Below are 13263 nucleotides of genomic sequence, written 5' to 3' on the forward strand. Positions count from 1 at the left end.
TCTCTCTCGAGCTCAGGCCTTTGACCTTCCGCCCTGCTCGGTGACTCGACGTGCTTTCGCGGCAGGCGACGACGATCTGCCGGAGATTCTGCCTTCTCTTCCTCCTTCATGATTTGTTAGTAATTTCCTTCTGTGCCACCAGAGAGCAACACCAGTACAGGGTTGTTGTCTGAATCGAAGCAGTGTGCAGGCAATTGGAATGCTGACAAAGTCAGATTACCTGATGGCATAGCTGGGAGGCAGAGCAGATAAAAGCAGCATCGGATGGAAGACGTGGATTTGGTTATAGGACCAAGACTCTGACTCTCTGTGTTCTCCTATCACCCCAGCGAATGGAGAGGACTCTTATTTTCCAGTATCAGAGGGGTAGCCGTGTTAGTCTGGATCTGTAAAAAGCAACAGAGTCCTGTGGCACCTTTAAGACGCATGCGTCTGACGAAGTGGGCATTCACCCACGAAAGCTTATGCTCCAATACATCTGTTAGTCTTAAAGGTGCCACAGGACTCTCTGTTGCTCTTATTTTCCAATAAGTAATGACTCCAAAAACTGCCTTCTGCACACGGGGGGCACTCAGGTGGAATGCTGTTGTATCTCTCTGGAGAGCCACAACCCAGCCCAATCTGTGTCACCCGTTTTGCAGTAAGAGATTTGGGCATGTCAGGGTGAAGGATATATAATATTGTCCACAGGGAGGTAAGACTTCCTGGCTTTCAGCAGCAAAACCTCCTCCTGCTGGAAGAGAGCTGTAGGCCTGAGATTTAGCAGCGGGAGAAAGGCTGGCTTAAAAGGTAAGACGCAGGCATGACACTAAACAAGGGCCACAACTTTCAAACTGGGACATGTAAAGAGCTAATGCACCATGAAGGCACCTAATAAGTGGCCTGTTTTCCAGGGATGCCGAGCGCACACGGTTCCCGTTGATTTCAGGACAGTTATTTGGATTCAGATGCCTAAGCATAGTTTTGTATGTGAGATACTATTCTAATCGGGGGGAATAACACCCTCCTTTTTTTTTTCCCCCATAAGCCCTGATTCAGCAAAGCCCATGCTTAAAATGAAGTCCAGTTGGAGTCAGTAGGACTTCAGCACAGTCGTAAGCGCATTGCTGAGCTGGGGTGCTAGTGGTTGTATGAAAGGCGAGACGGAGCCCCAATAGCATGGGGGGAGAGGGGAGAAGAGACACAGCTTCTAGCTAGTTACTTTTTTCTGGCATCATCTGGTGGAATCTGATTGACAGGCTCTGTTATGAAGCCAATACTGTGAGATTTTAGCTGTGAGTAAAATAATGCTGCTCATGTGGGAAGCAGAGTACAAGAGGCAATTATAAAGTAGTTTTAATAACAGCTTTCTGATGGCTACATCGCTGAAAACTTAAAGTACAGTTGACAGTAATTAGATTTTTTACTTTTAAATACCTTCAGGAAAATACAAGAGAAAGGGATCTGATTAATTCTTATTCCACATGGTTTTCATCCGCCCTCTGCATGTTTTGCCTCCAGGTTATTTTTTAAAATGCCAAATGTTTAAGACTTAAAGGGACTTAATTATGGGAACGGGGTAGGCAAATCTTTGGAGCAAAACAATAATAATGAGGTGTCAGTGGCACTGTTTTGAACTTCAGAAATACAGTGGATGTTCAGATTGACATGGATAGGTTTTCAAATCTACTTACACTGATTACCTGCTAGATTTTGATGGGAATGTGCCACAAAAATAATCCCAAATCCATTAAAATAAGTGGAGAGATTAGCCATGCTCCTAAATGTTATTTTCTGGGACTCCTTAAAAATCCTCCTAAATACACTTTTTTTGTTTTGGCCAGGAGTTAGCACACAAGCTCCCCCTACAGTCCTGTCATAGAATCATAGAATATCAGGGTTGGAAGGGACCTCAGGAGGTCATCTAGTCCAACCCCCTGCTCAAAGCAGGACCAATCCCCAACTAAATCATCCCAGCCAGGGCTTTGTCAAGGGCCTTGAAAACCTCTAAGGAAGGAGATTCCACCACCTCCCTAGGTAACCCATTCCAGTGCTTCACCACCCTCCTAGTGAAAAAGTGTTTCCTAATATCCAACCTAAACCTCTCCCACTGCAACTTGAGACCATTACTCCTTTTTATGTCATCTGCTACCACTGAGAACAGTCTAGATCCATCCTCTTTGGAACCCCCTTTCAGGTAGTTGAAAGCAGCTGTCAAATCCCCCCTCATTCTTCTCTTCTGCAGACTAAACAATCCCAGTTCCCTCAGCCTCTCCTCATAAGTCATGTGCTCCAGCCCCCTAATCATTTTTATTACCCTCTGCTGGACTCTTTCCAATTTTTCCACATCCTTCTTGTAGTGTGGGGCCCAAAACTGGACACAGTACTCCAGATGAGGCCTTACCAATGTCGAATAGAGGGGAATGATTATGTCCCTCGATCTGCTGGCAATGCCCCTCCTTATACAGACCAAAATGCCACTAGCCTTCTTGGCAACAAGGGCACACTGTTGACTCAGATCCAGCTTCTCATCCACTGTAACCCCTAGGTCCTTTTCTGCAGAACTGCTGCCTCGCCACTCGGTCCCTAGTCTGTAGCAGTGCATGGGATTCTTCTGTCCTAAGTGCAGAACTCTGCACTTGTCCTTGTTGAACCTCATCAGATTTCTTTTGGCCCAATCCTCTAATTTGTCTAGGTCCCTCTGTATCCTGTCCCTACCCTCCAGCGTATCTATCAATCCTTCCAGTTTAGTGTCATCTGCAAACTTGCTGAGAGTGCAGTCCATGCCATCCTCCAGATCATTAATGAAGATATTGAACAAAACCGGCCCCAGGACCGACCCTTGGGGCACTATGCTTGAGACCAGCTGCCAATTAGACATGGAGCCATTGATGATCTAGCCAGCTTTCTATCCACCTTATAATTCATTCATCCAGGCCATACTTCTTTAACTTGTCGGCAAGAATACGACTTTGCTAAAGTCAAAGAATAACACATCCACTGCTTTCCCCATATCTGCAGAGCCAGTTATCTCATTATAGAAGGCAATTAGGTTAGTCAGGCATGACTGTCCTCTGTTCAAGAATTTGTAGGCTGCAAGTTAGCTCCCTTCCTTGCCAATAACCCATGTCAATTAAATTCAGTGCACTAATAGAACTGGATGATTTTTTCCTGTTTAGAGGGGCAGCGGATTTAGTGCTGTTGAAAGGTACCCGATTGACGGCTTAGGAGACTGCAGTCTGCACAGAACAGCATGAGCAGATGCAGGCGGCACAGGTGTCATTGAACTTGCCCATAAATGAGCCTCTCTCTGATCCTGGCGGTGCTCCCTGTAAGCGGAGGTCCAGTCTCCATCTACTTTAACCATGGATGAAGATGTTCTCCGCGCACCATCCAAGCAGGTGTGGGAGAAGTTGGGGAACGCACCTCCCCTCAGCAAGGGAGCGGAATGGGAGCTCTTTCTCTGCTTGTAGGAGACAAGAAAAGTGCCACACTCCACACCACTGCCTCGTACCTTAAGCCCAGTCAAGCCTCAATGCCAGGTCGCTCCTTGACCTCTTCCCCGAGACTGTCCACAAAGATACCAGCGGTGAGGATGTAACGTCAGCCCCAGAGAAGCTGGACTCATACCAGTCCAGCATGATCATCCCCAGGAATATCTGCAATAGTGCTAGGGCTGCTGCCGTACCTTTATAACCCTATCCAAACAACTGCTGCTTTCTTGCAGAGATTGAATTTTGTGGTGATTGCATTGAAGAATATGCCGTCTATGTAGGCATCTCCTCTTCCTGTGATTTTTCTGTCCCAAGTGACGCCTGTACTTTAGCTGGTCTCTCTTAATATTTTGACTCGACATTAAATCCTCTCTTGTACCAGTAGCAGTATTAAAACTATGAATTATTTTAACAGTTGCATAGTTTGGAACTTAGAGCAGAACTTGATGAGCCAGCAAATGTGTGCCATTTCAGCGGCTTATCACTTGAAAGCACGAAGCAGCATAAAGGGAAGGGACCAGAAGAAGGCTTGCTATCAAGATTTAAAGCTCATGATAAGATGGCTGGCTTGAGGCTGAAAGTATTTTTCCTCTCTTTGCTGAATAACACAAAAGAACCAGGTGTGATGAATGATTTTTTGGTATTCAACATTGCAATAGGTTGCTTACAGGATCAACTGCCAGGTCTCATTTTGAGTGGTTCCTGATGGCATCTTTGACACATGCAGCCAATATTCTGATCAAGATGCACTCGCCCAGTTTCAATGGTATCCATGAGTGTGACAATGCGGCACAAGTGATTATATATATATATATATATATATATAATATTCTTTTCCATTTCATAAGCTTCAGGTTTCAACTTTAAATCAGTGTTTTAATCCTAAATCTGCAAGTCACTCTGGAGTCACTCTGAATCAGAGGTATGAAGAAGGGTACATGCAGGTATACATTTACACCTACTTTGTTATATTGGTTGGCAAGAATATACCATTTTTTGGCCACAGTAAATGGTTTGGATGGTGCAAATGAGAGATTTGATTTTAACCCCCTTTGCTTCCATTAAATCCAGTTCAACTCAAGTAGGTCCTTTTTGATGCACATTGATTTTAATTCACTTTCCTGCCCCTAGCTCTGGATCAAGGGGCAAATCTCAAAATAAATGTTCCCACCCCAGGTCCTCTTTGTAACCCCAATGAACTGCTGCATTCACATCCCCTCAGAGCAATTTCTCATTCTACCACCAAGTCCTTTTGGCAGGATTTTTGGTGGCAGACTCTCAGGGGACGTCTAGGCTGTTTGTTTTAAAAAAAAAAAATCCAGCTAAACCAAACCTGTGGCAAGGAGTCTCGGCGCTTGAGTCTACAGACTCGAGCATGCGGGGCTCGCGCTACCCTGCTAAAAATAGCCTCGCTGATGTTTCAGCTCGAGCTCTGAAACCCACCCCCCCTCACTGGGCTTCAGACCCTGAGCTGGAACATCTACCTGGCTATCTTTAGCACCATCGCTCAAGCCCAGAGCTGTAGAGCCAGGCTCTGCGGCTCACTGCTGGGGTTTAGTTTGGATTTGGTTTTGTTTGCAGTATAGAAGTACCCTAAAGGGTTCTGTAAAATTGTATGTGATCCACTAGAACAGGGGTCAGCAACCTGTGGCACTGATTTTCAGTGGCACTCTGCTGCCAGCCGGGGTCCCGGCCACCAGCCCCGCTCAGCCCGCTCCCTGCCTGGATGAATGGAACCCCAGGCCGGCAGTGCTGCTGGTCTGGGGTTCCATCCGCTGGCCCCTGCCAGCCGGGGTCCTGGCTGCTGACCCCGCTCAGCTCGCTGCCAGTCTGGGGTTCCGTCTGCGGGCCCCTGTAAATGTAAAATGTATTACTGGCATGCAAAACCTTAAATGAATGAAGACTTGGCACACCACTTCTCAAAGGGGTGCTGACCCCTGCACTAGATTGTCACCAAAAACTTCTCCAAGCACCGTCTATAACGAAAGTATGGCCACTTCTCAGATTTCCCCTGCCCTGCTGTTTTGAATCTAGGGCCTGACTCTTCTCTTTCACTTGTGTAAATCAGGAGTAACTCCACTCAAGTCAGCTGAATCGGTGCCCCTAATGCTCACGCAACATGCTCCTTTACAAATGCTTTTCAAGTGAATGCGGGAGGGTGTCTGTGTTTACATCTGGCATGCCAAGAATCTCCACCGCAGACTCCAGCTTACATAATATGTCGAAATTGGTTTTCTCATTAGCATTGCAAACTTCTGAAACAAGCTAGAGATTGATCAACTCTCTGTGATATTTGCATATAGAAACGATTGGGGGAATGTTCCTTAAGAAAGATCCCATTTCCAACAGAAAGGCAAATGATTTCCAGTTGTATCTCAGACATAATTAATTTTAACGTTTTTGAAAAATTTCAATAAAAATCGAAATGGAAATATGGAAATGCATCCCGCCATGATGAGAATCTGCTTTAATATTCTGTAGGCTCACAAGTTATTTGCACCAGCGATTCTCCGTGAACAAATACTTTCGTCCCATTATTTTAGTAGCTGAGGCTGAGACATCATTCTCTTAGCAGACTGCAACCTCCTTTAACCCTATGAGGAAAATGGCTCAGTGTTTGTATATATTTCAGGCATGGTATCTCAGACTTCCACACAGTGGATCCAGAAAGTCAAGGAGATCGTGTGATATTTTGAAGTAATAGCCGAGCATCTACAGTGTGCTAGGTGCTGCACAGGCCAGGAACGAGGCAAGGGGTGTCATCCCAGTTGCATTGAACTCGGTGACAAAGCTCCCAGTGACTTTAAGAGGAGCATTTTTAGGTTTATGGTAACTGACCCAAGGGACCTACAATCAAAGGCTCCCCATCCTGAAGTGGGAGTTTCAGTGGGACTCGGCTTGGATGCTAGGGTCCATGCTAGCAGATTCCCTGGAAGGATTGTGGTCTAAATAAGGAGCTTACAGTCCAAATAAACTTTCTCCCCCAAGAATTTCCTTGTGCTAATACTGATCTGTATCTTGTGAAACAACCTAGAGCAGGGGAACCTCTCAGCCCAGGGAAAACTGACGCTGAGTTGGGATCATGTTACAAGAATGGGTCTGAGCTTTTTCAGGTTTGAAGTTTCAAATGTAATGGAGTTTCATGGGTCCCCCCACCCCAGTTTAACTTAAAATTGGGCAAGAGGAAGCCATTGAAAAATGCCTCCTTAACAGTATGTGTGTGTGTGTGTTTCCTGAGGCATCTGTCCTGAACATAACGTTACCTGGAGACAGGGCCATACCTAGGGGGGTGCGGGGCCTGGGGCAAATCAGCCTCTGTAGGGCCCCCCCTTAACATTTTTTATACAGGCAAAATCTGGTTACAGTTAACTTCAAGGGCAGCTCCTGGCCGCAGGTTAAATATTGATAGTGCCCAGCTGTTTCATTATAATGTTGTTATATTGTATTGTAGTTCTTTTTTATAATTATAATGAAGTTCATATAATTTAAAAAAAACAACTCACCAATCACGATTAGTGTCGCGTCGCTTAGATTCTGAAATCCACCTTCCTGGACTTCCTTGCAGCAAACTCACTTCCCAGATGCATATGGTCTCACTACCCTCAGTGGAATTTATTTAAATATAATTACATATTTGCAACACTGAGAGCCCATGTCTCAGGAACTGGGTAGCTCTTGGAGGGCCTATATGTGCCCAGCATGGAGGAGGGGCTCTAAGATCTGTTTTCTCTGGGGGCTGGGGGGGGGGGAGAAGGTGGAAAAGCAGATGATGAAGGACCCCAGTCCTGGTGGGTGGTGGAGAGAGCAGAGTTGTGGGACCCCAGGTCCTGGTACTGCGGGAAGGGGGACCCCAAGGCTGGAGGGCTGAAAGGCAAGGAGGATCCTGAGGCAGGGGGGTGATAAGGGCTGGCTCTGGCCTGGAGGTGGCATTGGAGGACCCACCCAATGCTGGGAGAAGGAGCAGGTGTGGGGCACTGAGGGGACACCGGTGATGGGAGAGGGACAATGGAGACTACTGGCTGGCATTCACCTGTGCTAGGAGCAAGGGGGCCCTCTGTGCTGGTGGACAGTCCCGCCAGAAAAGGGAAGGGTCCATCAGAGGCGGGAGGGCAGGGTCAGGGTCAGCCTGTCTTGGCACTAGTGATTGGCGGGGGAGGGCTAGGACCCTGCAGCGACAGGCAACACCGGGAGCGGGCTAGGGCCGGGTCGCTCGCTGCTGCTGCCACAGAGACTGAGCCCGAGCCCAGCGGGCTGCGGGCAAGAAAAGAAATAAACGCCCGGGTCGGTGAGTGCGGGGCACAGGCACCAGGCCCCCGGCTAGCCCCCTGGGTCACCCTGGCCTCCGCCCAGCATTCCCCCAAAGCACAGGACCCGGGGCGGTTACCCCGGTCCCTCCTAGCTCTGTCTGGAGAAGTCATGTAAAGAGGAGCATTCTCCCACTATTTCCAGCTGAGTTGGTCTTCGATGGGCTATTGAGAAGGAATACCATGCCAGCCACTAACTGGCAGGGGCTGGAAGGCCTTTCCCTAGAAACAGCTCATTCCATAACCGTCCATTATGAGGTTTCTTACGCCTTTCCACGAAGCAACAGGAGTCGAGCTGTAATATGTACCAAAGCATTTTAAAATGCAACCAGTTTTCACACTAGTGAGAAAACGGAGTTGTTCATGATCATAGTGGAAAAGAACATGTACACAAGCAAGAGATCTCAGCTGGGAGCTCAATTAACCCAAGAGACTGGGTATCCGCCAAACGCCTTGAACAACTGTGTATGAGGCGGAGTGGTGGACAGATCCTTATAAATAGCAATGGAAGGACATGGATTATTCCCCAGTTACAGTGGGGATTTTGGATGGTAAGTTTCGTGTGTTCCTGGGTCAGCTTTTCACATCCTATTGAATATCCCTGTGTTGCACTTTTGTTACTGTGCTGTTCATATTGCAGGGAAGCCGCTTCATTTTCAGTCCATCTCGAATGCCAGGTACAATGCCATTCATGTATTGTCCAGTGTGCATTCATTTGTTGATACAGTGCATTGGCACTGCAGCGCCATGCGGTTACGTTACTACAAAATGGGTCATATAGAATTTTCCCTCCCCGCTCTCTTTTCCCCCTTGCCATCTCTGAAACAGAGAGACGTGATAAAGCCCCAAACTCCTATGGGTGGAGGGGAAAGGAAAGAACACCCGCTACTCTCATGTCCTAAAATGATGGCTTGTCTAGTTAAGTAAGAATGCACTTTCTGTGTTTGCATTGTGTAGGTCCTTGTCAGAAACAGTATTCACTCAGTATGTAATGCGTTGCTCCAGATTAGAAAGCTGTTCAGTGAGCTGAGTGAAGATGCAGTGGAATTTGAGTGCTTCCAAGTGCTGTAGATCCCAGGAGTTGAGATTGCTGTTTAATCTGGATGCCTGGGACACCAATTGCCACCCTACATTGCATTGGTCACATACTTCACTTAACTTTTAAATACACCAAGCACTGGAGCTGCATTGTAAAGTCTCTCCCAAGAGAACTCTCTGCACACTCTATTTCCCATAAATAATAATGTAATTGGCCAACCTGAAAGCCAATTATGCTATAGCCCTTGGAAGCGCTTCATGGGCCATGCTCTCCGAAAAGGCAACATCACAGAGCACAGCAACACTCACATTTACATGGAAGTGTGTGGTAGGCAAAATACCTACCTTACAACAAACTTTTGGGTATCCTCTGTGTCTGGAGTTGACTTAAGATCAGGCCTGTGAGAGAGTGCCTGGCTGGAGCAGCTTAAATCTAATCATCCAAGTAGGGCAACCTCCTTCATTTTTTGTCCTCTAGAATGTCCCGATAACGAGAAGGCCCGCTTCTCTTCTCATTCCTACCAGTGTAGATCCGAACCCACCCTGGGAAGTTAGTGGGGTTATACTGATGGAAAATCAATGGCCAAAGTATGGTAGCTCGAATTCTGCTCTCAGTGCCGTCAGGAGTTGAGTTGCACTGGTGGAACACAACAGAATCTGGCCCAGTACCTCCCCTGTGCTGGAACTTTCTCCTGTCCAGCTTTTGAAAGCAAATGGGTTTCAATCTAGCTTTGCAGACTTGTCGTCACACCGTTGACATTTCTGTGTGGAATATAACAATGCATCTGTTGTCCTCAAATAAAAGTGTCTGTTTTCTTGTATTAATTTGCCTTGTTTTTCTGTAAAGTCACAGGAGCGTGTGTCAGCATATGTTTATTGTAGCGTACAGTGAAGACTTCAGATACGAAGTGATAGGCCCATGTGCGAGATGGGGGAGACGCATGCAGAAAGGGCCGTTCACTATTGGAGTCGGTGCAAAATGCCACTGTTGTGATCTGCGAGCGCTTTACCCCCGCTATGCACTGGTATAAATGATAACACCAGGTGAACGGTTGAAGAATCACCCCCCACAAATGAACCAAGACTTTTGCCCCAAAAGACAAGATACACGGGCGCTTTACGCTTAGCCTGTCAAAGGTTACCCAGCAAGGGACAAAATAAAATGCTCAGTGTAGGAAAGTTAAGCTGACATGGGCTGGTCATGTCGGAGAGGGAACAAATGTGAGGAATTGATGTTTAGGTCAAAGAATGGGAAGCTGTGGAGGGATAGAGCCCTGTTCTGCAAGGCATGGGGAACTATGGGTACGTCTACATAGCAATAAAAAACCTGTGGCACCAGGTCTCAGAGCCCAGGTCAATTGGCTCAGGTTCACGGCTCAGGCTGCAGGGCTCAAAATTGCAGTGTAGACGTTCGGGCGTGGCTGGCACCTGGGCTCTCAGACCCACCCTCGTTGCAGGGTGTTGGAGCCTGGGCTTCTGCCCAAGCCCAAATGTCTCGACTGCTATTTTTAGCTCCACAGCCCGAGCTCGAGTCAGCTGACCCGGGCCAGCCGCAGTTCTGTCATAGGTATTTTATTGTACATCGTGTTCCTCTTTCCGAGAGAATTCCACGGAATTGCTATACAAATCCCATGTATCCAACCTGTGAGCTGGTCTCTGTGTGTTTGTCAGATGTAATTATTATACAATCTTGCTATCTTTCCCCCTTTATCTGGTTGGGGCAGGTGATTGATATTTCAGGTTTTGGATAATGAATTGACTAGAACTTTTTCCTACTTTTCTTATACCAAAGAAGCCGCCAAGAAAAAATAAGTTCTATCAATCCTGTAACGTACTGGACAACCTCAATGCCCATTAAAGCCCGGGGGGATTGGAGGCCCTCAGCACTTTCACAACTGGGCTTCTCTATGAATTTAATGTACACGAGAATCCGTGCAGATTGACAGAATACAGATCTGTCTCCATACAGTAAATACCCAAAGATGAGCATTGCCCCGTTAACAGCAGCTTGACTCCTACCAAGTACTCTTTTTAAAATGTCATTGATCTGAATCAATCTTTAGGGGTAACCCAAACCCAGTACAGAAGAGAGAAGGCTTCTTTCCTATAGCGTGCTCATAAAAAAAAAAAAAAAAAAAAAAAAAGCAATCCTGCATTTACTATGTTGAGTAATGAGCTACATTTTATAGCACACCATAGTGGTAACTACACCACAACAAAGCATTCTTCTTCTCACCAAGGGGAAAGTATTCGATTTCTTTACTTAGCCTGTGTGTAGTCATTGTCTAATAATATGACCATTTTGCCATCCCTCTGCAAATAAGGTTGAGGCTGCTGCCTGATTGGTATATCATCTCACTTTCTCTCAGCATTGATTTTCTTGCTCTCCTTATTTGCTTCATAAAAAGAGAGACAAGGAGCTGGTGCTCTCTCTGCTGAGAAGCTTTTTGGGAGCCTTTATTTTTAGTATGAGACAACCTTTGCTTTATTTCAGGAGAGGGAAGTTGGATTATAAATCCTTTTGTAAATGTGTATGGTGATATTTGCTCCGGTAAGTTATATAAATGTGTGTGTGTAGCTGTACTGTTTTGGGGGGTGGTTAGATGATTTTGAAATCTCCAGTCATATCAGGTGTGGTTTCTTTTCATTCACATTCTGACCCCCACTGATTTGTGTTTCTCTTGAAATTCATGTACATGAAGATATTTCCATTTATATTTTACTTCTCATAGTGGGGAAAACTATGTTGGAAAACTTATTCTGCACTTCATTATAATGTGGAGGGAGTGAACTTGTGATAGGGAAGAGATTGTGATTGATCATTTTACTTTTGGCATTTCAAATCAGAGTCTAAAAAATAGTGCAGCTGTGCTTGAGGGTTTGGGTTTTTTAAAACCATTAGAAACTGTTTAATACTGATTGAACTGAAGCATGTGAATACCAGACTGTACTTTTATGAAGATGTAAGAAAAATATTGTTGATTAGCAAGGAGGTGTTGCTGGTTTTACAAAGGTATTAATGAAAACTGAGGTAATCTTTAAAGGAAATAGCCAGACAGCTGCCTTCTTGCAGAGTGTAAGGTCATTACACAAGTTGGTATATACTGTTGCTTTCCCTGCTCCAGCTTGCTTGTGTAGAGCAATGATCACCTCATTCCGTAGCTTTCTGTCTTATTCATATACCTCTTTGGTCACCTGTAAATAAGAAGACATTGTCTATTTATCTGTCTGTAAAGTGCCATGCACTTGGATGGTGCAGTATAAACAGCGATGATACCCATGTACCTAAGCAAGACAAAAAAATGTTCACCATTATTGGATTGATGAGGTTGCATGGTAAACTTCTGAATTTGTAGCATTAAATTAATTCATGCATTGGTCCCATGACTCTTTCATATTAGAATTAGTTAAATCTGAGTCATTCTTCATTTGATGCTTAGTGTCTCAAAAGTCTTGAAAAAGTCCTGATAATTGTTATACAGCTACAGGCTGATTGCATGAAGAAATACATGCTTGTAATATCAAAATATTAGTTCTAGTATAAGCTCATTACTATCACAATATCAGTCATGGGGGGATTCTGGGAATGGAAATGAAAGCACAGTTCGATGGGATGTCAGAAAAACATAGGTGAGGTTATGTATTTCTAGTGAAAGTTTGATACTGTGTCTATTAGTCTCAGGTGAGCTCTGTCAGAAAGGAAATTCAATTTGGCAATAAAGGCTTTGCAATCTCAAAATCTGTTTTTGAAGCTATTTAAATGTTTTTCAGGATGAATTAGTTACTCATTCCTTCTTCCCCCGTATACGCAGAAATCAATATTAATTTCTTAAGGTTGCCACTGTGCAACTTGTACTCAGAGCTGTAGCGTTTGCTTATTGATTAGTGTAACATTCATTTGGAATAAAACAGCTGTAAGGACCCATTACTTTACATTTAACAAGAGAAACGATGTAATGTATAGGACGTTGAAAAACACAAGCAAAAGCTGGGCAAATCCAATCAGATTTGATTCCTTTTGAAAATGGTCCAATAGATCCCATTCTGAGTAACTTTTGAATATTTAGCCTGTTAGCATTTTATAAATACTGTGTACGTTACTACCTGCTGCCCATTTCCCCATAACTGTACTCTTTCTGTACAAGGAAGAACAGTAAGGTTGTGGAAGATGGTGTATATCAAAATAAATATCCAGTCACTTTTTTCAGAATGATTGTTTCTTCTGCTAGGGAAGGGTCAGTAGCACAAATTAAGTACAAGCTGCAGAAAGCCAGGTGAACCAAAAAGGCAATATTCAAAGAGGACATTTGGTGGCAATTGGGGGGAAAAGGCTTGGTGATGTGAAAAATCAGACATGGTCGGCACTTTGAATACCCTGAGAAGCAAGGATATCTAGAGTTTAGGATCAAGTGTCTAATATCTAATCATAGCCGGGGTTCTCAGCTTAT

General features: G+C 45.0%; 1 protein-coding gene across 2 annotated transcripts in view; it reads left to right on the forward strand.

Annotated features, from left to right (window-relative positions):
• SYNPR (synaptoporin) overlaps positions 1-13263 on the forward strand; it is a 167253-nt gene that overhangs the window by 85297 nt on the left and 68693 nt on the right. Inside the window, exon 1 of one of the 2 annotated variants that reach the window (XM_034777299.1) lies at positions 11102-11366. The exons of the other annotated variant lie outside the window; for it this stretch is intronic. Within the exon in view, the coding sequence (XP_034633190.1) occupies positions 11343-11366 (24 nt within the window). The 5' untranslated portion in view covers positions 11102-11342. Of the gene's footprint in view, positions 1-11101; positions 11367-13263 lie in introns of those variants that run through there. 2 annotated transcript variants of the gene reach the window in all.

This window comes from Trachemys scripta, chromosome 7, assembly GCF_013100865.1.
Source record: "Trachemys scripta elegans isolate TJP31775 chromosome 7, CAS_Tse_1.0, whole genome shotgun sequence".
Taxonomy (NCBI): Eukaryota; Metazoa; Chordata; order Testudines; family Emydidae; genus Trachemys; species Trachemys scripta.